Below are 26935 nucleotides of genomic sequence, written 5' to 3' on the forward strand. Positions count from 1 at the left end.
GCTCTTTCGGCGGCTTTCTCGTTCACTAAAGTTGGGTACTGAAACTGAAACTAAAATTGGGGAGTACAATGGCTGCCGCGTGCGCCACATGCTCGCCTCAAGCTATCACGCGGGCAGCTACACTGAGAAAGGGCCGGTCCATTCCTTTTATGAACTCGTGAGCACACCACGGGCGGTGACCATGGCCGGGATACACGAAGAATAAAAAGAATCATGTGATCACGCGCGCGCGCACACACACACACACACACACACACAAGTACACACACATTGCGAAGCCGAGAGAGTTAGAGCAGAGAAGTGTCATTGGGATCAAATGTTTGTTGGTCAAATTTAGGGGGATTGTCACAAGCTCACAAACAAAGCATAACACACACACACACACACACACACACACGAGAGAGAGAGAGAGAGAGAGAGAGGGGTGTGTGTGTGTGTGTGTGGGGGGGGGGGGGGTTGTGTGCTTAAGGTGAAGGTTAAATGCAGGCAGTTCAGCCAATCCGGTGCCAAATACAAGTACACGCCTTCCTTCGCAAGCCCAGCTTATTCCGGTTCAACAGGCGTTCTGAGCTGTCTGGTCTTCACGCGAGAGTTTCGCACATCACAGGGACACTGTGGGCTCGACAACACAAAACGCAGCGCAGCTACGCTTCCCAGTGTATTTCATCAGACAGGTGAGACTTAACCAGTTTTGTGTTCAACCTTCCTTCTTAGAAAATCCACATATTGGTCATATGACGCAACCTTTCATGCAGTGCACATTAAATTTACTGCACCGCTTAGATCGATGTAAATGTCTTGGTGTCACTGCTTGAAGTTAAATAGTGCATTGATGCATCACAATCGTGCAGATCCTGATAGTCAAAGATATGCGATCAGTTGTGAAGCAGGCGATACACATGTGTCGACATGAGTATGGTACAGGCTGTGAAAAAATATGTGTAACATGTTTGTGTTTGGGGGACATAGGGGTCAAGAACGATGACGTAGAAATACGACTGTCAAATCGAAAGGACGGAGAGCTCTTGACCTAATGGAAAATGCCCTCAGGCTGACCCAAATTAAAATATAACTGCCACTCGTCCCCTGTCCTTGATTTGCATTGTCAAATAGCCACTTGACTGCACCGTTCGAAATCAAAGCAAAGAAATAGTGCAGTACAATGTTTGCGAATCGCGACACTGCCTATCAAACTCATAATCAGATCGAGTCAGTGCGGCAGGGACGCCACATCATAATCAAGAATAGGATAGCAGTGTAACAAACACGCTGTTGATGCTGTGCGGGAATAAGTTTAGAAAAGTAAATGGGCAATGTAAGTTTAACGGGCTATGCTTTATTACTGTAAATATGTGAACGTTTTTGTATATGTGTTGTCATTGTAAGTACATGGTGTGTGTGTGTGTGTGTGTGTGTGTGTGTGTGTGTGTAACAAAATAAAGCAAACTGATAAAAGCATTCAGTAGGTCAATGACACATTCTCACTCTCAGTCTCTGACCTTTGACCCACTTGCAGATGAAAAACAGAAAAGAAATGTACAGTAACACAATCAGACAGAGATTATCTTCAAAACACACGACACACTTTTAGAAAATAGGATCCCAGGGAAAATATTTGTTCAGCTCATTTCTTTGTTTGCATACACATTCATGACATGAGTTCACAAAAAAAGAATCTGAACTGGGTGAATTGTTGGGACAAGCTCTTGGAAGGGGTTGAGTTATTTCTTTAATTTTAAATATATCTGTTCAGAACCAACTATTTTTTTAGTTTGACCAGAGGCCCGGCTCCTGTCATAGATATACAGATGAAAAACATTACTCCTGCTAGGATCTATATATAGCGTTCTGAGTCCTGTGATTGTTGATGTATGAAACAGCTGAAGTGCTTATGTAAAGGGTGGTTTACATGTTTGCATGCTCATACACATACATACCCACCTTGCTCTTGCATGCATGTGAACATGTGTGTATGCATGCACACACACACACACACACATGTGTGTGTGTGTGTGTGTATGCACACCATCTCTTCTTTGTCATTAAAAAAATTTTTTTTTTTTAGTTCTTCATAACTGTGAAAAAATGAAAACATCAGACAATGACAGTAATGTATTAGTAGTACAATGCTGCATTGCTTCATCTCTGAAAGTTTTGCAAGGTTGCAAAATACTAAAGCTGCTGCCAATGTTCTGGCCCACAAAAAAAAAAAAAAAAAAAAAAAAAAAAAATCACCAAATAACTGGATCAGGGAGGGATGCTGTCTGATATGTATATTTTTTTTAGTAGTGTTTATAGGTGTCAACCACAGGTGTTGTTACATTTGTGCCCAATTACTCCATATAATAATTATTTTTTAGCCCCCCCCCCTAATTTCCGTTCCATTATATAATTTGTGTTCATGGAATGTAAATCCTGTATTGTATTAGTTACTCATCCATTGCCTGATGAACCTTTTTTTTTTTTTTTAATTGACATATATATATATATATATATATATATATATATATATATATATATATATATATATATATATATATAGGTTCTCCTTTCAATGGGTGTTATTTGTGACAGATGGTGTACAGTGAATAAAATAAACATTACTTTAAAGCTGGTCCATTTTTCTAGTCCTCACTGGTGCATTGACATAATGTCACAAATTGTTGCAATCAAATTCACTTGTTATTCCTTCTTTAACTGCCTAGTGAATATCAGGTTGCTTTTGTGGTGTGTGTGTGTGTGTGTGTGTGTGTGTGTGTGTGTGTGTGTGTGTGCAAACAGGGCATTGCGTGTATGTCAAAATTTACACTTGTGCACTTGCTGCTACCTCATTTGCATTCACATGTCCACATCCAAGTGTCACACAGACACACAGAGACAGACAGACATGTACGCACAGACAGACAGACAGACAGAAACACACACCCACCCACACACACACACACACACACACACACACACACACACACATATACACACACTGTACTTCTCATTTGCTCTCTCTCTCTCTCTCTTTCTCTCTCTGTCTCTCTCTCTCTCTCCCTCTCAAGTGCACACATAGACTCAGACGCACACAAACAAACACAAGGTGTTCCAAACATCCTCAGTCTGACAGAAGAGACAGAATACAACTGCTCATCATTTGTGGCAGATGGATATTTGGGAAATAAAAAAAAAATAACACCTGGAACATGGGCCTGTTCTTTCTGATCTAAATGGTGCACTCTTTGATAAAAATTTTTTCAATAGGAAAAACAAGTAAAACTGCACACAGGAAACAATACAAAAAAATGGGTGGCGCTGTTGTGTAGCGACACACTCTCCCTGGGGAGAGCAGCCCGAATTTCACACAGAGAAATCTGTTGTGATAAAATGAAAATGAAAATGTATACATGACTGTTTTAAAATCATATGACATATGATTGCAACTTGCATCCAAACAAAATGTAGTTTTGAGCAAAGTTGATCATGTGTCCCTTTTTTTTTCTATGCTGTAAATGATCTTATTCTTAGACAAGCCTGTATCCTTGACAGACCTTAACCTTGAGGGGCTTGTAACATATACTCAGCTGTTGTTGAGTTTTGGGATTAACTGCCTTTCCATTTTAAGGTATATGTGTGACTTACTTGACATTAATTTTCATTGTTACAAAAAAAAAAAAAAAAAAAAAGAAAAAAAGAGGAACTGTTAGTGAATTTGGTTTTGCTTTTCCATTTTTTTTTTATATTGTGCTTGCAGGAGTGTTACTGGGTTTTCTTAAGGTGAACAGAAGGTAAAATGTGTATCTTTCAAAACATTTTCCCCTGTAAACTGAAGCAATGATCATAGGAACTAAACAAAAACTGTCTTCCATCACAACTGACACAATCAAACTTGGCAGTACATCCATCCATCTTTCCAGTTCAGTCAGGAACCTCAGTGTTGTCCTTGACAACACACTGTCCATGCAAAAAATTATCAGTCAGACATGTCAATCCTGCTACTGTCAACTGCGATACATCAGTTCCGTCTGGAAATGTCTGTCCACTGACGCAACATCTAGACTTATCGTTTCTCTCATCCTCTCTCGCCTTGACTACTGTAACTCTCTATTGTCTGGTTTGCCTGCTTCATCCATTCAGTCCCTTCAGCACATACAAAACTCTGCTGCCCGACTCGTCCTCAGAAAGAAAAGTTCTTAGTACATCACTCATCTTTTGCAACATCTCCAGTGGCCCCCTGTCTCACACAGAATAAAGTACAAGATCAGCACTCTATGTTATAAATGTATTCACAGATCTGCCCCTTCCCATCTCTGTGGCTGCCTTCACCTCTACACTCCATCTTGCTCTCTATGATCGGTTTTGGATCCACTCTGTTTACGCATACCCAGATTCAAATACTCGACTGTTAGCCGCCGTTCTTTCTCTGTCTCTGGACCTTGTAATTGGAATGAACTTCCTCTTTCGCTTTGTCAGGTCTCCACACTCAGCTCTTTCAAGTCTGGCCTTAAAACCCACCTCTTCCCAAAATAGCCTTCCTTCCCTGCCTCTTCCTTGTCTTCAGTTTTTTTCCCCAGTTTTAGAGTTATGCATGCGTTTGAATGACTGGTGTGAAAGCGCTTCGATTTGTCTCTGCACAAGATTCAGCGCTATATAAATATAATAATAATTATTATTATTATTTGTTATTTTACTTATTTAGTGTTGTTGATTTATTGAAATACACTTTATTTGCATACACTGTATTATTATTTGACAAAGTGGATCACTGGATCACTGGTAATCACTTTTCATGATAGTTTTATCGTCCTACAGTTTCAAGTCACTTTCGAGGAGGTGTCCACAAATCGAAAAGATGAAACATATCATGGAATAATTACTGTTTATTCTGTCAGTGGATTAGGGTAGTTGGAATGATGTGTGTGTGTGTGTGTGTGTGTGTGTGTGTGTGTGTGTGTGTAGTCAAGTCAAGTCAAGATTTTATTTCATGATGTAAATTGAATAAGCAACAGTTGCTTTTTTACATTAAGCCATCAATGAAAAAAAATAACAAAAAAAAAAGAAAAGAAAAAAAAAAAGAAAAAGAAAGGAGAGAGAGAGAGAGAGAGAGAGAGAGAGAGAGAGAGAGAGAGAGAGATGAAAAGCAACAATAACAACAAAATGCATATATATATATACAAGAATATTGTGATAAAGAAATACACAATTGCATTTCCATTTCACACACACACACACACACACACACACACACACACACACCAACCACTGAACACAAATTCTCGGACACAGTTACACCATGCCCATCCCACCCACATGCACATGTTCCCCCATATAGTGCAAAACCCTTGCCAACACAAGCATATACAAAACATTTCACAATTAATAATAGGAATGTTAGACTAACAGATCAAAATTTGTATTACTGTTAATTATTTTCAATGAGGTGATTCTTCAGATTTTTCGTAAACACGTTTTTATTTACGATACTTTTCAGAGTGAGTGGGGGATTATTCCATAAATTTCTACCAGAATACAGAAAGCTGGATTTGTAAAGGTTGTTTCTTGGTCTGGGTATGCAGAGCATGTGGTTGTGTCTGTGTTCGTTAGTTTTAAAAATGTCTACAATCTTTTTTGGAGCATTTCCATACATAACATTATGCATGCAAACAGCTTTGTTGAAGTACAGCCTGTTGTGAAAAGATAATATATTAAGTTGTTTATTGTCCATTGGGGTCAGGGAGTTCGGTTTTAACAATACTATTTTCAGTGCTCTTTTATACATACGGTAAATAAACTTCAAGTTTGAGAGGCTACAGCTGTCCCATAAAGTTGACGCATAATCAATTACTGGCAGAATATGTGCACAGAAGAAGAGCTTTTGTGAATGGACATTAAGGATCTTTTTGATTTTTGCTAGATGAAGTATTCTATTAGAGAGACGTTTACTTAAGTACTTCGTATGATCAGTCCAAGATAGATCTTTATGAATAATGACACCTAGAATTTTATGTAAATCTACCTCTTCAGTTTTTTATTGATGCCTAGGAATAGTGGTTTGAAGTTATGTTTCATGTTTTGTCTTTTTTGTCGTGCACATACATACATGCACTTCATTTTCTGAGCATTCAAGGACATGTGATTCAAGTGTGTCCAGTCATTAAGTTTCATCTTGGAGTTCATTAGTTAGTTTACTGGCATCTGAATTGCTTGAATGTAAGGATGTGTCATCTGCAAACATTTCGCGTTTACATTTCATATAACAAGGTAAGTCATTAACATAAGTGGAGAATAAAATTGGCCCTAAGATGGATCCTTGTGGTACTCCATGTTTAATAGATGTAAAATTTGAGGCTTGATTATTTATTGTTATTAACTGTTTCCTATCAGAAAGAAAAGATTGTATAAGGTAAATATACTCTGGTGGTAATTTATAAGCTTCTAATATACGTAGTAACAAGGAGTGATTGATTATATCAAAAGCTTTTTCAAAATCTATGAAAAGGAGACCTGTGAATTTATTTTCATTTATGTTATGTAGAAGACTGTCAGCGAGAGTTGTATGAGAGCTGTATGACAAAAATGATTTTTACGGAAACCAGACTGGTCTTCATGGATTAGGTCGTTGTCAAAGAGATAAGAATATAAACATTTTTGCAAATGTTTTTCAGTGGGTTAAGACAGAAGAGACGAGACAGAAAATGGTCTATAGTTAAATGGATCAGAAAAATCACCTGATTTGTACAGTGGAATGACTCTAGCCTGCTTGAATTTAGAAGGAAAACATTTCTTATTGATACACAAGTTATAAAGATATGTCACAGTATCAACAATAACAGGGGAAGAAAGCTTTAATATCTGTCCACCTAACCTGTCCAGATCTCGTGTGCCAGATTGTTTTAGTTGTGATAGGCTTTGACATACATCCAAGACAGTCATTGGTTCAAGAACTAAATGGAACATGAATTTTCTTTGAGTCAATGTACTGTTTTAGAATACAGAGGTCATTTTCACTGGTCCTATCGCTTAGTATAATTTTTTCAGCAATGGTTGCAAAATGATTATTTAACTGATCTGCTGTTACATCAGTGATATTTTGTTGTCTTTTTCCCACATGTTTATTATTCAACTTGTTGATGGCTTTCTAAATTAGATGAGAATATTTTGTATTGACTAACATCTGATGAAAATAATTATACTTCGATTTATGTTTCATGGCATTTACTTTATTTCTTTGTTTCTTATATTGTTCATTTGATCCATACATCTTCAAATAATCTCTATAATGTATTTCAATGTCAATTTCTTTTGTTATCCATGGTGGTTTTGTTTCTTGTCTAACTCTTTTCCTAATAAATGGTGCATGTTTGTTATATACAGAAGAGAATGTATTTATCCAAAATTCGACAGCTTCATCAGGATCTCTTAACTGATATACATACTCTAAAGATGAGTTTGCTAAATCCGAGAGAAAATCATCATTTTTAAAGTTCTTAAAACTTCTGTATAATATAGTTTTATGTCCTACCTTTGGAATTTTAACACAATGTGTGTATGCATGTGTGTTTGTGTGTGTGCATGAGTGTGTGTGTTTGTGTGTGTGCATGAGTGTGTGTGTGTTTCTGTGTGTGTGCATGAGTGTGTGTGTGTGTGTATGCACGTGCATGTGTGTGTGTATGCATGTGTGTGTTGTGCGTGTGTGCGTGTGTGTGTGTGCATGTGTGTGTTGTGCGTGTGTGTGTGTGTGTGTGCAGGATAATCATGTCGCAGGTTGCAGTTCCTGGCAAAGTGAACATTGATGAGCCTCGTTATGACCAGAGTACGTATGTGGGGCGAGCCAGACACTTCTTCATCACCACCAACCCTCTGAATCTCTTCGCCACCGGCCACCAGCTGGATGAAGCCAAAGAGATTGTGGAACGATACAGGTGATGGAAGACAGTTTTCTTCAGCAGTTAAAACAAAGACACACACACATGCGCGCACGAACGCACGCACGCACAAGATAAGGAAAATAATTCCAGACACTGCCAAAGATATGTAAGTAAAACCTAATGATCTATTCTAGAATCCAATATATATGTATATGTATATATATATATATATATATATATATATATATATATATATATATATATATATAATAAAACAGTATCAGCATGGAAGAAAAATAAAGGAACTCTATTTCCCAACTCAAATACAGATGACTGTCAAATGTTAAATACTGAGAACACTGCCAAATAGCTATCAAATGTAGATCATTAACTCTGTCAAAGACCTGCCTAATACAGACAACTCTTTCAAATGGATATCAAATACAGATTATAGCACACACAGGAAAGGAAATCAAAAACAAAAACAAAAAGCAACAACAACCAATCTTGTGCATTGTTTGCCAGCTCAGATCAAAGGAGTGAAAGTGAAAACTTATGAGTGAAAGGAATAAGTGCATTTTTGGTACTTTTTTTTTCTTCTTCTTCTCCCTGTTGATGGACTAAAGGTAAAAAAGAAAACATATTAACCCCTTGACTGCTGAACCCTGGTGAAACGATATCAGTGTGGTAATGAGTTTGGAGTACAGTTCCTACTTTTTGTATATTTTTTTTTTGTGTGTGGTGTAACTGATTTTGCTGAACAAAGGTAATGCAGTCCCAAGAGGAAGAAATCCAAACAGAGCATGGTGACTGACCTCCTGACCTGTAAAGCTTTGTTTTATCTCAGTGAGGTGACAGCCCTCCACTGACGAGTATACTCGTCAGCAGCAGTCAAGGGGTTAATAACCCTGTGGAGCATTCAGCTTCTCTCTCTCGAGTGTTTACTCACAGCTGAGTGAGGCACACTGTGTAAGCGCAAGGTAGATTTCAGAATTATAAGTATTTCATTTTGTGTTTTGTTGTTGTTGCTGTCCCATCGTCCATACCGCTCGTTTCGAGTCCCACCCACCCACATAGCCACATCCAGGATTGTGTGGGGATTTGTTATTTGTCTCATGAAAACTCAGCAGGCTCCTTGACTCTGGTTTCAAACTGTAGGAGAAGAGAGAGAGAGGAGAGAGAGAGAGATTCCAACATAAGCACAGATAATTCTCCAAAACAGGGTAATCACTGCTCATATGGCAGAGAAATTCTGTCTTAAAATATGCAGTAATGCTTTTGAATTTTAATTAACTTTCATTCTTTGGCTGAAAAGACTTGGAGCAAAAGTGGATTAGAATTACTGTAAAACACTGCACAGGAGAGCATTTTTTCTGTTGATTTATGGTGTCTTTACAGCACGGTGAGCATAGTGAAGTGTGGAAATTACATATCTGCATTCTGTGGATCTGCATCTATTTCTTGCATGTGTGTTTGTGTGTGCATGTGCGCTAAGGGTGTGTTTATCTCTGTATGTGTGCGTGCGTGCGTGCGTGCGTGTGTGTGTGTGTGTGTGTGTGTGTGTGTGTGTGTGTGTGTGTGTGTGCTTGTTGTTTGACTGACATGCTGATGTAAAGCGCTTTGAGAGGTTAGAAATTGGTATATAAATGTACTCTTCTTCTCATCATTTTCATCACTGTCATCATCATCATCATCATTGTTATTATTATTGTCAGTTTTGTTACTAATATTATTTTTAATGACACATACTTAACCGTGACCCAACTAGTACAGACTCCGGCAGGGGTCTGACATTCATTATTATTACTATCCAGTTGTTCTGGGGAGGCTCATCATGCCTTTGACAATGGTCGCTGTGCAGGAAAGGGGACAGCACCCTGAACGTGACGGAGGACCGGCTATGGCGTGCCAAGCAGCTGTACGACTCTGCCTTCCACCCAGACACCAAGGAGAAGATGTTCATCATCGGGCGTATGTCTGCCCAGGTCCCCATGAACATGACCATCACAGGCTGCATGATGACCTTCTACAAGTCAGTTTGTGTGTGTGTGTGTGTGTGTGTGTGTGTGTGTTACTGTTGTTGTTGTTGGTGGTGGTGGTGGTGTTTTTATTGTCATCATCATCATCATCATCACTATCATTATCATTCTTGCTGAAGTGGTATGGGCATATGTCGATTGGCAGGGCGTGCCAAAACAGCCCTGCAGGGCACAGGGCACAGTGCAGAGAGGGAGAAGGAGACTGACTGACTGCTCCTTGTGCCCTCTGGCATGGAGGGCAATGAAAGAGAAGGAGCGGCAGGCAGAAGAAAGAGATCGGGGGATACTTTTCCAGAATGGACAGACCTGACACCAAGTGACAGAGAGAGAGACTGGGAACGGAAAGAAATGGAGAGAATTGGTTGTTAGATCACCAGTGGTGCCCCTACAAACAGTCACAGATTACACGACGGAAAAAGAAGAATAATTGTGATTATTATTATTCTTAGGGGTATTTCTAGAGTGAATAACTATAGAACACTATGCTATTTACAATGACTCAAAGAAGGTCATGTTATATATCGGGGGTGGCAGACATACATAAACGTACGCTATCCTAATTTTTGTGTTCTTTTTCGCAGTGATTTGATAATTGAATTTAGCTTATATTGTTTTGATATTTGAACAGGAAGCTTCACATGATGAAACAGCTTCCATTTGTAAACAGTTTCTTTTTTCAAACACACAAAAAAAGGTTAGCAGAATCTTTTCACGATGGCATATTGCCAAATAAAGGGTAGGGGGAAAACTCTTGAGAGAAGTGTAATGGCGTTTATGTTTACAATAAAAAGGTACAAGAACAGACTATTTTGACACAACTGTTGTTTTTTTTTCTTTAATAGTGAATTTGTTTGTTACTTTAAAGGTTCCTCTCCTGGGTGACGTATGAAGATGTGTTTTCTTTTCAAAGAAAAAGAAAATTCTTTTTTTCAATGAAAACAAAATGAAACAAAACAAGAGAATACATGTAGTGGTGATGCTTCATGTGTGCAGGACAACCCCTGCGGTTGTATTCTGGCAGTGGTTCAACCAGTCTTTCAACGCTGTGGTCAACTACACCAACAGAAGTGGGGACCACCCTGTTCCTGTCAAGTAAGGAGCTTACCGTATTGTGTTGTATTATGTTTTGTTGTGTTGTAATGTGCTGTGTTGCCTTGCGTTGTGTTGTGTTGTGTTGTAATGTGTTGTGCTGTATTGTATTGTATTACTTTTTGTCACAACTGATTTATCTGTGTTAATTTCTGGCTGCTTAGAGCTCCCAGAGAGAGCATATGCCACAGTGCAGCAGTGGTTTCTTTTCAAAATCTCAGTATAAAGTATGCATTTTGAAGAATGTGCTAGTTGTTTGTATTTGACGACTTGCTATGTGGTGCTTATTTTTGGTGCCGTGTTCTTTGCTCTTGCAGGCAGCTGGGTTTGTCCTATGTCCTGGCTACTGGTGGTTCCATTACTACTGCCCTCACTCTCAACAGTATGGTCAAGGTGATTTTTTCTTTTGTTTTGCTCTCATTATCTTCTGTGTGTGTGTGTGTGTGTGTGTCTGTATGTGTGTGTGTGTGTGTGTGCTAGCGCGTGTATGTGTTTATGCACACTTGTGTATGTGTACGAGACACAGATGTCTGACCTGTTCCCAAGATTACAATTTGCTGAAAAAAATTCAAATCTAATCTCCATTTTCCGATAAAAGATCAAAGAAAATAATAACAACAGGGCTTGAATAGCTTCAAAGAATGCTATCTTCGAACCCTCCCAGAAAATGAAAATGTGTGCATATATTGTAGAACACCACATTACCTTTCAGTCCTTTCAGTAAATCACAATCTGGTAAGAACTGATAACCACAGACTACGTTAGAGACTTTTTTTTCCTTTTGTTTGTGAGCATGATCCAGTATCCTATAAACAGTTTGTTGTTTCACGTGCCACATTCTAGAGAGAAATGATCCCACGCATGTTAATGTTTGACATTTCTCTTCTTTTGTACATAAATTGGATTCACTGTGTAAAAAAAACAAAAAAAACAACGAAAAAAACCCCCAGTGCTGTTGTTTCACTGGTGACACGGTCATAACATTTGCAGAAATTCCCCCCTCTGATTGGACGCTTCGTGCCGTTTGCAGCTGTGGCAGCTGCCAACTGCATCAACATCCCCTGCATGAGGAGCAGGTGGGTGGTGCTTTGCTATTGACTCACCTGTGTAAACAGAAGAGAGCTGAAGTAAATCACCCTGCTCACTGTTTGTGGGCAGGGGTTGGGACAGGTGTGGGGGTTGGGGGAGTAGGGTGGGGGTATGATTTTGAGGGGGGGGGAGGAGGTAGGGACTTGGGGAGAAGATAAAGAATGGGTGGAGGGGGCCACACAAAGAATGCTACTCCCCTGAAGGGCGGAGGGTAAAGCACTGCAGGTAACAGTGAATTACTCAGATCGCCCACCATCGACCTGAACTTTCATAGCTTCCAGGCCATCCTCTTCTGTTTTCCTTTTTTTTTTTCCTTTCTCTTCTTCTTCTTTTTTTTTTTTTTTTTTTTTTTTTGTTGTTGTTGAATTGTGCCTTACTCCACAGGGGCTTGTAGTTGACCTCTTGACTGCTGTTGACTGCTCGTCTGAAGGGCTGTTACCTTGCAGAGATAAGACAGACATTACAGGTCAGGGTGTTAGTCACCGTATGTATTTGACTTCTTTCTATAGGGATTGCATTGCTTTTGTTCAGCAAAATCAGTTACATCAGTGACAAGGTACACACACAAAAAACAGTAATTGCCTTTCAAACTCTTGCCACACTGATCTCATTTCACCAGAGGTCAGCAGTCAAGGGGTTAAACCTGTTGGTTATTGGACATGAATGTATGAGGTTGGGTTTTTGTATTTGTATTTCCTTTTTTTTTATCACAGCAGATTTCTCTGTGTGAAATTCAGGCTGCTGTCCCCAGGGAGAGAGAGTCGCTACACTATAGCGCCACCCATTTTAAAATATTTTTTTCCTGTGTGTAGTTTTATTTGTTTTTCCTATTGAAGTGGATTTTTTTTTTTTTTACAGAATTTTGCCAGGAACAACCCTTTGTTGCTGTGGGTTCTTTTACGTGAGCAAAGTGCATGCTGCACACCGGACCTTGGTTTATTGTCTCATCCGAATGACTAGCATGCAGACCACCACTCAAGGTCTAGTGGAGGGGGAGAAAATATCAGCGGCTGAGCTGTGATTCGAACCAGCGCGCTCAGATTCTCTCGCTTCCAAGGCGGACGTGTTACCTCTAGGCCATCACTCCACTTTTGAAAAACATATTTCTTAATATGTTTGCATGTGTGTTTGAGGTGGCACACACTTGTCTGCGTGTGTATATTTGCATGCATAGTAAACTTTAACATTGGTATTTTCTGTGAAACCACAAGTGGTATAAAAAACAAACATGATAGGATGGCAGGTATAAGACCTTTCCAGTAATCCCTTTTATCATGCTTTGGTAAGTAGGGTGAAAGTTCGATGGTCAGAAATCATTATTTGGCAAAATAGGAAAAAGCCTGATAGAGCTAATCTCTTGCATCCAGTTTTCTTCAAACTTTGGGAACTGACTGGCCATGATGACAGCATCATCTTTATTGACATTCAGTGTCAGAGGTAAAAAGTGGATGACACAACATGCATATAGTAATGAAAAAAAACAACAGCAAAAAACAAAAAAAAGCTTGCGTGTATAAGACAAAAGTTCTTGTGCACGATCTTCATCAAAGTTAGTACATTGATTGATCATGGTGAGAACAGGAAGCTCAAAGAGTTCAGGTCAATGGTTAGAGTTCAGAGGTAAAAAAAAAAAAAAAAAAAAAAAGAAAGAAAGAAAAAAAAGTGAAACAATTTCTGTTCTTTGCAGGGAAATAACGAATGGAATACCTGTGTTCGATGAAAATGGCAACCGCCTTGGGGAATCGACACGAGCGGCAACAAGCGCCATCTCACAGGTGGTGGTCTCGAGAGTTCTCATGGCGACGCCTGGCATGCGTGAGTACCGCACATCTTTGTTCTGCTGTGGGGTCTGTGACATGAAAAGTAGATTTCAAAAATTTTTTTATTTCTTTGGTTGGTGGGTTGTTTTTTTTATTTGTTTGTGCGGCAGAATCGGTTTGGCGTTGGACTTCTCTCATCCAGTGTTCGCCAGTAACCAGGGTTTGAGTCCCTGTTTTGGCACGGTTATGTCTCCTTGGTACAGGTACAGAAATAAGTACAGGTACACAAATACACATGCATGCACTCAATGCCTGACTGAGCGCGTTGGGTTATGCTGCTGGTCAGGCAGATGTGGTGTAGCATATATGGATTTGTCCGAACGCAGTGACGCCTGCTTCAGAAACTGAAACTGAAAGTATGTGTGCTCTTTACTATGATTTTCCTCGCTCCACCCACATGTGAATGGGTAACTGACTTGCGTTGGAGAAGGTTAAAACAGTGGAAGGAAAGGACTGGCCCCACTGTCCTGTGCTGACTGCTAGACACATTGGGTATGGATTAAGGTTAAAACAGTGGAAGGAAAGGATTGGCCCCCCTGTCCTATGCTGACTGCTAGACACATTGGGTATGGATTAAGGTTAACAGAGTGGGAGGAAAGGACTGGCCCCCCTGTCCTATGCTGACTGCTAGACACATTGGGTATGGATTAAGGTTAAAACAGTGGAAGGAAAGGATTTGCCCCCACTGTCCTGTGCTGACTGCTAGACACATTGGGTATGGATTAACCCTCTTGCATTCGGATTCTCTGAGGCCAAACTCCCCTAGATTTCGGATTCTTTTGGTGAGTTTAGCCGCAAAATGGGTGTGTATAGTTCACGCTTCACCACAACCAAGAATAAACCTCTAGAGTCATGAAATTCGGCAGGTATGGTCATGAGGCTTTGTTCTGTCATGTGAGCGAGATTCTGTGTGTCTAGATGTGACAGGTCGTGTCTCTGTCACCAAAATGTCACCAAATATGTCACATGCGATGGTGACAATTCTAATACAGCACACCAACATGCAGTTATTCCATGCACATGCACGTTAGTGTTGTGAAATGAAGCTGCGGCCTACCTGAGATGATCTGTCTCCTGTCTGCCAGTACAGTCCCCACAGGTAATCCAAAGAATGTCACACAACTAGTGTCAGTTGTCACAACTGAAGAGTTACTGGAGATAATTTCAAGCACAGTTCCATGTTGCTCCTATGTCAGTGTTCTAAGCACTTTGTACAGATCTGTTTATATATGCACACAATGTGTTACTGTACAGTAAGGATAGTGAGTAGAGTGACACTGCTAAGTGTCACAGAGTCACCAAAACTACAGGTAAGCACACACACACACATAAACAAAAACAAGCTAGCTTTTCCTAATGTTGAGGCACATTCTGTCCATGATAGTCACGGAAGCAGTCATTCCTGTGGAAGCAGAGAGGTACCTGGCAGAACGAACACATATATGATGTTTCCACCCCTCGTCCCTTCGCCGTTCTGCGACCGTCTTTGATGCACTGCCGACAGACCCTACGTCTCCCTTTGATCTTTTCTAACTTGTGATGGTCGATGCTGGCCAAGGCAATGGGGGCATCTGACACTGCTTTGCTGCGCCCTGCTTTGCGCTTCCTGGAGGTGAATCCTGCGCGAAGTTGTTCTGCAATGTCGGCGCGAAACATCAAGTGGTCATAGGTCTTGTTCACTGGGGCATGAGGTGACACTTCCCAGGTGAGGTAGGCCTGGACAATGCACAAGTTGACCAGAGAATGGAAAATGTAGCGCCACCATTTCTTGTTCTGATGACCAACAGGGTAGTAGGCGCGATACTGGTCTGACTTGTCAACGCCACCCATGTACTTGTTGTAGCTGGCGATGACTGTCGGCGTCACTTTGTCCTCCACTGTCGTCATACCTGGTGGCTGGTTGGTGCTGAGAAGGTAGATCTGACGGTTGTCTTTGTAGACTGTGGCCATCAGTGAGCCCTTCTGCATCTGCAGCAATTTTCCCTTCTCTTTCAATTTGGCAGTCTTGACCTCCTCTGGTAACCCTTTGCGGTTGACGTTGACAGTGGCACAGGCATATGTCCCATTTCGGGCCAGGTGTGTCATCAAGGGGACACTGGTGAAAAAACGATCAAAATACAGGTGCCTGTTTTGATGGTAGAAAGGTGATGCCAACATGTGAACGACTTCATGCCCAAGACTGATGGTGGTGTCTCTGCGACTTGCACGGCCGGTGTAAATATCAAATGCAACGCAGTACCCTGTCCTGGCGTCACACATCTCCCACACCTTGATGCCCCATTTGGTTGGCTTGGCTGGCATGTACTGCTTGAAAAATATCCGACCCTTGTACCCGATCATTGCCTCATCAATACTTAGTTCACGAACTGGATGGTAGTTGGTCCGGAACAAAGGAAGAATCATGTTGATGAAATTTCTCACCTTGTACAAGGGATCATAGTCGGGGTGATCACGTGCAGGTGTGTTCGATGTGTCGCGCAGATGAAAGTACTGGTTGATTTTGAAAAACCGTGTTTTGGGCATGACACTGCTGATCCAGTTATTCCTGAAGCGAGGGTCGGTTGACCAGTAGCACCACAAATGTGGCAGACGATTGATCCCCAACATGATCAGCACAGAGAGATAGGCCCGCATTTCGTCAGGTGTTGTTTCGAACCAAAGAGGGTCAGGTGTGCCCCGGGCTGCTTGTTTTTGCCGGGCATACCTGTTAGTCTCTTCTGCTGCAACCTGAAAAAAAGTGATGGGTATAAACAAAAAAAAATAATCCAGAGGGGTGGCAGTGCTTGGCAGTGAATGTGCAGGGCCTGTCGGCTGCTGGAATGTGGCCACGTTGGTAGGCTGAGTAGCCGGTCGCCACGTGGTTTGCAGAGCGGCGAGTGGCACATTGTCCTCCGGATCACTTTCACCACTTTCTTCTTGATCGGAACCTAAATGCACGTCAGAATCTTCTTCTAATTCTTCACACTCTTCAATCTGATCATATTTTGACACTTCTTCTAATATGAGACCTAATTCCTCCGCTGAATAATCCTCGAACTCACTGGTGCATGCAGACGACGCCATTGTGAAAACCGGTCAGTTTCATTCACAACTCTCCACACGCAGTTTCCCTCCTTTCTTTGTGAATGGAAGTGGTGCTAGCATCCAAAAATAGTGATGCCAGATTATTGGACTATAGTAGGAAACTTTCCACCAACTTTTAGTGCCTGTTGAGCATAGTCACGGCGTCAGCACATGATGGAAAAGTACCACACACACGCAGCCGGCGCCGGCCGCATTGAGGCGCTGCGCGCGCGCGGGCATGCCGGCTCCTACCGTTATCAGAAGGAAAGGGTTAAGGTTAACAGAGTGGGAGGAAAGGACTGGCCCCCCTGTCCAATGCTGACTGCTAGACACATTGGGTATGGATTAAGGTTAAAACAGTGGAAGGAAAGGACTGGCCCCCCTGTCCTGTGCTGACTGCTAGACACATTGGGTATGGATTAAGGTTAAAACAGTGGAAGGAAAGGATTGGCCCCCCTGTCCTATGCTGACTGCTAGACACATTGGGTATGGATTAAGGTTAAAACAGTGGAAGGAAAGGATTGGCCCCCCCTGTCCTGTGCTGACTGCTAGACACATTGGGTATGGATTAAGGTTAACAGAGTGGAAGGAAAGGATTTGTCCCCCTGGCCTATGCTGACTGCTAGACATATTGGGTATGGATTCAGGTTAAAACAGTGGAAGGAGAGGATTTGTCCCCCTGTCCTGTGCTGACTGCTAGACACTTTGGGTATGGATTAAGGTTAACAGAGTGGAAGGAAAGGACTGGCCCCCCCTGTCCTGTGCTGACTGCTAGACACACTGGGTATGGATTAAGGTTAACACAGTGGAAGGAAAGGACTGGCCCCCCCTGTCCTGTGCTGACTGCTAGACACACTGGGTATGGATTAAGGTTAACACAGTGGAAGGAAAGGACTGGCCCCCCCTGTCCTGTGCTGACTGCTAGACACACTGGGTATGGATTAAGGTTAACACAGTGGAAGGAAAGGACTGGCCCCCCCTGTCCTGTGCTGACTGCTGGACACATTGGGTATGGATTAAGGTTAACACAGTGGAAGGAAAGGACTGGCCCCCCTGTCCTGTGCTGACTGCTAGACACATTGGGTATGGATTAAGGTTAAAACAGTGGAAGGAGAGGATTGGCCTTCCTGTCCTGTGCTGACTGCTGGACACATTGGGTATGGATTAAGGTTAAAACAGTGGAAGGAAAGGATTTGTCCCCCTGTCCTGTGCTGACTGCTAGACACATTGGGTATGGATTAACTGCCTGAATAGCTGTGAAAGGCTGTGGATCGTGTAGTCTGTAAGTTATTCACATAAGCTGATGATTTTGAAACTAAACAAAGCAACACATAAGTATTAAAAAATTTCCAGTTTGTCATTGTCGCTGGAATGTTTTAATTTTTCATTGCATTTTATTCAGCTTCAATTTGTTTTAGTGGACTTTTTATTTGCATTACATTTATTTAAATTTTGGTGATTAGATTTTGAAATTTTTTCATGAATGAAATAGATAACTGACTAAGGGGAAAGCTATTGTTCTTCCATAATGTGTGTATGTGCTTTATTACTTTCTTACTTTCAGTTATTCAGTGTGTGTGTAAGTAACTGTGTGTGTATGTATGTGAAAGTGTGTATTTGTATGTGTGTGTAGGTGTGTGATGTGTGTGTGTGCGTGCATTTGTGTGTGTGTGTGTGTGTGTGTGTGTGTGTGTGCATGTGTGAATTGTGATTATCTTCTCTCATTGTTTGGGAGCATATGTCAGTGTTTCAAAAGGAGATTTTGTTAATTTGCTGTTTGTTTCAGTTATACCTCCATTCATAATGAACTATCTGGACAAGAAACCATTTCTACAGGTATTTATATAGATTTTATGCTCGCATCTTCTTTTCTTTGATTTGAAATCATCATCAGAAAGATTTGGCAGACTCCAGATTGCATTTGAATGTTAAGGGGAAGAAAAAAAAGGAAAATCAGAACAGTTTTTTGTGTCTATTTTTAATTCTAAAAAGAGGGCATTATCGTTTGATAGCTTCACTGTTGAGATTTTGGATGTTGGTTTAAAATTTTTTGTTTGTTTGTTTCTTTTTTTCTTTTTCTTTTTTTTTAAATTACAGTAATTTTAGTACTTGTTGAAGATATTAGCAGACAACCTTTCTTTTTTGGGGGGTGGGGGTGGGGATAATTGTAGTCTTGATGAGAGTATTACAATAAGCTGACTTTTGAATTCAGTCATGTTGTTGTAGTTAGTATGTATAGTTAGCTTAAGCACTGGTTGCGACAGAAGTGTTAACGTTAAAGTGGCAAATGATTAGCATTCCCTTTTCTTTTAAGTCAACAGTCAGATAATGTATTACCCTCTAAAATGGATTCCAGGTCTTTGGCCAATGTATTGCCCTCTTAAAAGGATTCCAGTTCTTTCTTTTCTTTTTTTTTCTTACATTTTTTACTGCCCCATCGTCTGCACCATTTCATTGGCATTACTCCTATGCTGCACATTCTGAGTCCCCCATACACGGCCACACTCAGGTTCATCTGCTGCAGTCCCAGTGCTGGCAGTCCGCAGGAAACTGTTGATGTTAGATCGCCAGGAGGTCACACACCAGAGGAGAACCTGCACTGCTGCTGAGTCACTTTGGTGTATTCAGCAGCGCCTTCTCTGGTTCAACATGCACTGCTCACCGCATACTAAGCTCCGTACTGATGACATTAATCGCTAAGTCATGGAGCCAGAGTGTCTGACTGTTTCTTTTTGCTTTGTTTTTTTGTCTTGACTGTTTTTTCTTCTTCGTTCGAGGGCTGCAGCTCCCACGTTCACTCATATGAACACGAGTGGGCTTTTACGTAGATAACCGTTTTTACTCCATCATGTAGGCAGCCATACACCATTTTCGGGACCAGATCGGACAAAATCTCCACCCTTTACGCACCAGGCGCCATTACTGAGATTCGAACTTAGAACACTCAGATCTAAAGTCCAACGTTTTAACCACTCAGCTATTGGGCCCATCGTCTGACTGTTTTGACTGATTTTACTTCTTGTGCTCATGGTTTAGAACAAAGATGATATATATATATTTTTTTTAACTTTTCAGAGGATGCCATTGCTGAATGCCCCAATCCAAGTTGGACTGATAGGTTTCTTGTGAGTGTTGTTCAGATTGAACTGTCTCTTTTCCTTCCTTGTACACAGCCCGACATAACCGTCTGTGTCTTAGATAATGTGCAGTTGTATTTGTGATATTTCACATTTATTTCTGTAAAAGAAATTTCAGTATTTTTTTCTGTATGCATGTTTACATTGTGTATGTCTGTGTGTGTGTGTGTGTGTGTGTGTGTGTGTGTGTCTGTGTGCGTATGTCTATGTGTGTCTGTGTATGTGAGTGCACGTGTGTGTGTGTGTGTGTGTGTGTGTGCACGTGTGTTTGTGTGTGTGTGTGTGCGCGCGCGTGTGTGTGTGCATGTGTGTGTGTGTGTGTGTGGTGTGACAGTGTATGTGTGTGTGTTTTTGTGTGTGTGTGCTCTTTTGCTTACATTGATGTGTCGGAGTCTGCATTCATGTGTGTATGTGTGTAGTTTGATGATTTCTTCTTTATTTGTGGGCTGCAACTCCTAAGTTCACTGGTATGTACATGAGTGGGTGGGCCTTTATGAAAGTAAACATTTTTACAACCCCCCCTCACCCCCATGTAGGCAGCCATTCTCTGGTTTTAGGGGTGTGCATGCTGGGTATGTTTTTGATTCCATACTCCACTGAACGCTGACATGGATAACATGATCTTTAACATGCGTATTTGATCTTCTGCTTGTGTATACACACGAAGGGGATTCAGGCACAAGCAGGTCTGCACATATGTTGACCCGGGAGATCAGAAAAATCTCCACCTTTTACCCACCAGGCACCATTACCGAGATTGATGTGATGATCACTTGGATAATATTTGGATGTACACACTGAGGCTGAGGTGACTGTGTGCGTTGTACGCAGGGGAGTAGGAGCGGGGGGAGAGTTGGTCACAGGGATCTCAGACTCCCCTACGGTTGCTACATGGCAGTAAAAACATGCATGGACTGAAAGGGTGAACCTTAAGGTGTGTTAAAAACAAACCAACCAAGATTTGTTAATTCTGTGCTGTTTTCTTTTTTGTGTTACAGCCTGGTGTTTGCAACCCCTCTATGCTGTGCCTTGTTTCCACAGAAAAGGTAAACAGCAGAACTGAGTGAATGCATGCGTGTGTGTGTGTGTGTGTGTGCGCGCGTGCTTGCGTTTGTAAGTGAGAACACCTGTAAATGAATTTTGAAAAATGTCAAGAAGGTGAAAGGTCATAGCTAGTAATGGGCATATTTGTATGTGTGCGGTTATATGTGTATGTGTGAGTGTATATGCTTGTGTGTGTATATATATTAGTGTCCACATGAATACATTGCATTTGTCTGTGTGTGTGTGTGTGTGTGTGTGTGTGTGTTGCAGTTCCATCAAAGTGACCCACTTGGAGCCGGAGCTGAGGCAGAAGATTGAGGGTCTGCCCCACCCAGTGGACAGAGTCTACTTCAACAAGGGATTGTGATGTGCTTCTGTCAGACAGGGGGAGTTTGATCACTGTACAATTCACAAGTGGTAACGTTGGCAACCACCCGTGCTTGTATGTTTGACAAAAAGAGAATCCGCCTCACGATAAGAGAACCCACTGTTTGTTGTTACTGTGGTTGGGACCAGAGCTGGATTGCTTTAGCGATCTGAGCAACACTATCTTTGCTTTGCCTAAGGAGGGATTTTTATAGGTGTATTGAACTGGAGTATGTTAAAAAAAACTCAGCGCTGCTAAGATCACTCTTGCAATCCAGCACAGGGCTTGACAAGGAAAAAAAAAGGGGAGTAATTGATTTGCTTTAAAGATGTTTTGTTTGGGGTTTTTGTTAACCTCTCTCTACTCACATTTCTTACATGTTCCTTTCCCACCACTGACTGAATGTGCATTTATTTTGTTTCATCTGTAAAGATTTTTTTTTTTCTGCAATGCTCAGATGTGTACATAAACATATCGGTGACAGATATATGGAGAGCACAAGTTTGTTATCATGATGAAAATATTGGCCAAGTCAGATTTTCCTGTAGAAAGGTCAGTGCGTGATAATTGAACATACCTGTCGGAATGTTTTTCTGCCTATAGCTGTTTTCTCTTTTCCTGTCTTTCCCCACTGTCTTTCTCTTTCTCTCTCTCCATCTGATGCTCTGCCTTCTGTTTTGTTATGCACAGCTTGTCAGTTGTTTGTAAAATTCATTTCTTCTTCTTCTCCTTCTGCGTTCGTGGGCAGCAACTCCCGCGTTCACTCGTATGTACACGAGTGGGCTTTTACGTGTGACAGTTTTTACCCCCCATGTAGGCAGCCATACTCCGCTTTCAGGGGTGTAAAATTCATTTGTTATAGAAGGCACTGAATTGGCTCACAAAAGGGAAGTAATATACTAAGGGAGGTAAATAGCGGCATCTTCTTTTGATTTTTCCATGTACACAGAGTAGTTCAATGCATAGGACGGGCAACAGACACCCGCCAGAATCTGTGCCATTGGTTCATGGTACATATGGTAGATTAGGCGTAATTTTAGGGAAAACATTTCCTCACATTGCTTTGATTGTTACAAGTTCTGACAGCATGCAAGAGAGTGCAGTACATAGAAGGGTCTGTCCAAAATATTGAGAGGGCTACCACATGTGTGAAATTAGACCAGAGTGAGTTTGTAGAGCAGAATATCATTTTGTTCATTCTACTCACTTACATGTAAATATGTGCTTATTGACATGGAGGCATGTGTACACTCAAGCACACACACACACACACAAAAACTACATGCACACTCACATGAAAACACACACACACACACACACACATATGGTGCTCTCACATGTTTTTCATGGGTTTGCCCCATCAATAATCTACCTTCACAAATGCTCAGAAATGCTCAACATGGAAAACTATGAACCAAACTTGTTGTTTTTTTTATGCATGAAAGGAAAGTCACAAGATTGATCAACGTTTCTTTCTTCCCCTTGGAGACAAAACAATTTGAGATACAAGTAGTTTCATCACACAATATCACTGTAAATGGCAGCATTTGGGTTTGTCTGCATGTGCAGATGTTAGCATGATGTGGGCAGTTGCGTATTAGAATAGTTCGTGAAAGCCAAAGCTTGGGCCAGTAAACTGATATGAGTGCTCACAAAATTAATGTTTGTCATCCTTGGTTAATCATATTCGTGTTTAACGTTGATACCCACCTCAGGTGACATGGCCAGCTGGGATAAAAACCATTTCAGGAGTGTGGGGCTCGGGGGTGGGCTATGCAAAAGTAAGAGACATATCGGCAGCTGCTTATTTGAATAGTCGGTCAATAGCCTGCGCTTGGGCCAGTCATGCTGATGGGAGTTCATACAAATACTTATCCTTGGTTAGTTATATTCAGGTGCTGACTGGCATTCATACAAATACTTGTTATCCTTGGTCATATTCAGGTTTAGTGTTAACACCCACCATAAGAGTGATACGGGGCCGAGGGGAGTAACCATCCTAGGAAAGGTGAGGGAGGGGGACCTATCAGAATCTGTTCAGTGACACCACCAGAATGACATCATATTAGATGGACAGGGCAAAATGTCAATATTTTTTTGTGTGTGATAGGTGTCTGGGATGTACACTGATACCACTAGAATGACATTATGTTAGAATGACATCATCTTAGATGGACAGCACAAATTGTCAATATTTGTGTGTGTGTTGGGTGTCTGGGATTCAAACTTGCAACATTTTTTTTTACCAAGAGCTTGGTGTGGTACTCAACCAACTTGAGTCAGCTGGGGACCCATTATCCTCCGTCTGTGGTGATTGAATGGCAACAGAAACCAGCTCGTTAGGAGGACTTGCCAATCAATTGGTGGAGTCAGTCTGAGGACTGTTATACATTGTTTGAACAGGGAATGGTAACAGAAATCAGATCACTAGGAGGACTTGCCAGTCAGTTGGTGGAGTCCGTCTGAGGACTGTTATACATAGTTTGAACAGGGAATGGTAACAGAAATCAGATCACTAGGAGGACTTGCCAGTCAGTTGGTGGAGTCCGTCTGAGGACTGTTATACACAGTTTGAACAGGGAATGGTAACAGAAATCAGATCACTAGGAGGACTTGCCAGTCAGTTGGTGGAGTCCGTCTGAGGACTGTTATACATAGTTTGAACAGGCCTTTTTCAGGCACTGGCACACAAATGTGAGAGATGGAGGCTTTTGGTGCGGCGTTCCATCGTGCAGTGACCCTACAAACCTGGAGGGCTATGTGAGCAGGTGATTGTTGTCTAATTGTTGTTGTCTTTCAAAACTTAGTATGACAGTTCTTTGAAAGTAAATATGGGAGGTGTGGGAGGGGAAAATGTGTCACTGTGTTTGTAATTCACAATATTGTGGAAGAAAGTGAGAAATATGCACGCAGTTTGATTTTAAAAGTCCCAAATAACGTTTTTATCAGATTTTATCATATTCCTTAACAATGAAAGTTGTTTTGAAGTTATTGTCTCTCTTTTTTCTCATTTGTTCATAGATCCTAAAATGATCGTAGAAATAAATGAATAATAATTAAAAAAAAAAGAAGAAAAAAAAAAAGAAAGATTGTACAACAGTGGATTTGAATTATGGAGGCGGAGGGAAGTACTTTCTCTCTTCAGAACTGTTTCCCTGCAAGTTGATTTTTGTTGTTATTGTTGTTTGTTTTTGTTTTGTTGTTATTGATACTGTGAAGATAGGACAGGCTGAGTTTTTCCAATAGTAAAACAAAGTACAACAGTGCAATTAAAAAAAAAAAAAAAAAAAAAAAAATCACGCCTGAAAAATAACAAAGTTCATATTATTTTAACCATAAAGCTCCTTAAGGCAGATAAGACTATGCTGCGTGCACATCAGAAAAACAATGAGGGTCGGAGGAGGGAATTGAGGAAAGCCCTAAATCTCTTGATTGTTGCCTTAAAACTCCCACTAAAAAGATTTATTGTTGCAACGATTAAGCAATCTGAGCAGTGTTAGTGACCATGACATCAGATTCATTACATTATGCACAGTGGAAGGACGAAAATCTCTGGTTTGTTGTGATGCCCAGTATTGAATAAGGCGTTCGAGCAGAATTACATTTTTTTTAAACACAAATCTTTGTTTTTTTGCTTTTTAATCCACAACATTCAATAAGGTGTTTGAACAGAGTTACATTTTCATACAAAGCTCTGTTTTGTTGTGATATATGGATTTGAATGCCACAGTCTTTGGGTTTTTTTTTTTCATTAAAGTTTTGAGCAGAATTACACTTTTACAAAATGTTTTTGCAGAACTATTAACAGTGACTATTTAAAAACTTTGCACTAGTGTGTGTGTTTGTGTATGTGTTCTTTGCATTGAGCCAGATAATGGTTGATACTCACTTTTAGGAGATTACTCTTACTTTTCAAGTGTATTAGGAAGATTATTTTTATCAAAGAAAACAAACTTCATTTTCTTGTTTTGTTTTTCAAACTGTTACCTTAAAAAAACCACCAAGTCCATCAAGGAACTGGAACATGAAGATTGTCTATTTTTCAGATAACAGTTATCTGCAGTGTCATTTTTTCTCTCTCATCTTTGTGTGTGTGTGTGTGTGTGTGTGTGTGTGTGTTGCTTTGGGCTGAGGCAAATGTAAGATCATAGCAGATTTTTAAAAAAATATTTTATTTTATAAAAAAAAATCTAATTCAAGAAGAGCTTTTCAATACATAATTTTTAAACATGGATCACTTCAATTCCACCAAGCAAAAGAGTGTGACATCTGAACAAGTGAATGGATGTGGTGTTGTTTTTATTATAACAGCAAATTACCTCAGGTAATCTCATTAAGTGGACAGCTGTGAAATATGTCTTTGCTTGTGAAAGTGGCTTTTGTTTCTCAGTTTTAATTGGCTGGAGATAGTGATCCTGCAAAAGATAAGATCTAACATGTTTGTCAGATATGTTGCAGTACAACGAATCATTTCTGTGTTGTGAAGAGACTGGTTCACACCGATGTGATGGTGATGTTATCAAACATTCAGAATGAGATATTTTGAATGTCAGCATTGCTTGTTTGAAAGTACTTGGTCAAGAATTTAGATTTAAAAACTGTGTGGGAAACGGTAAAAAAATGTGTCACAATAACTTTTGCTTTCAGCAAAACCTACAGAATTTAATACAAGACTATAAACTCAAAGCTTTGTTGAACTGATGTATTGGTACTGTACTTGTTGCAATGTTCACAAAGATTTTTTAACAAGAGTGCATCTGCAAAGAGAGTCATTTAAACACCTTTAAAAGGACTTGTGTGACTTTGGCTCTTACTCTGTTGTGGTATGTTGTTGGTTTGTGTTTCAACAGTTGATGCTTGTCTGACTTGATTTACCTCATGGACGCTGGTGACAGGTGGTAGGAACTAGTTTTCATGTAGTCGTAGTTGTAAGAGTGAATACAAATTATGCTATAAATAAACTGGAATGACTTGATGCAAGAGTAGTTCAGTTTCTTAACCGAGTCTTTCCTCCTCCTCTTGTCTCCATCCATTCATTCAATCTCTCAAGTGTGTGTGTGTGTGTGTGTGTGTGTGCTAAGAAAGATCACAAACAGTTCAATCATATTGTTTGATGCTTATTATACACAGTTGTTTTTTTTTCACTTACTTGGGTTGCAGAGTGAGTGATTGTTTTGCCTTCATATTCGAAGATATACAGGTATAGATATAGATTTATATGTATATGTTTAAGATACATAATGTACTATTTACTTTGAAACATTTCTCATAGCGTAGCTTTATTCTTCAAACTTTCACCAAGATGACTTTTTCAGGAAGTTTCTCCGAAAGTTTGAGATTCCTGAGGAAAGCTTGAAGAATATGGAAACCCTGTCAGAATTTTTAAAAAGCTTTTATAGTATCTTTTTTTTTCATTCTTTTTTTTAAATCAGCA

At 40.5% G+C, this 26935-nt stretch overlaps 1 protein-coding gene across 1 annotated transcript; it reads left to right on the forward strand.

The window, feature by feature from the left end:
* The first annotated feature begins 519 nt into the window (after positions 1 to 519).
* Positions 520 to 26476, forward strand: LOC143274779 (sideroflexin-1-like). Its single transcript, XM_076578709.1, has 11 exons — positions 520 to 674; positions 7734 to 7907; positions 9715 to 9885; positions 10886 to 10984; positions 11299 to 11374; positions 11972 to 12057; positions 13758 to 13885; positions 18740 to 18789; positions 20029 to 20078; positions 21089 to 21136; positions 21405 to 26476. Exons 2-11 carry the CDS (start codon positions 7741 to 7743, stop codon positions 21499 to 21501), a joined length of 972 nt encoding a protein of 323 aa, XP_076434824.1. The 5' UTR covers positions 520 to 674; positions 7734 to 7740; the 3' UTR covers positions 21502 to 26476.
* Positions 26477 to 26935: the final 459 nt, after the last annotated feature.

This window comes from Babylonia areolata, chromosome 2, assembly GCF_041734735.1.
Source record: "Babylonia areolata isolate BAREFJ2019XMU chromosome 2, ASM4173473v1, whole genome shotgun sequence".
In the NCBI taxonomy this organism is placed as follows: Eukaryota; Metazoa; Mollusca; class Gastropoda; order Neogastropoda; family Buccinidae; genus Babylonia; species Babylonia areolata.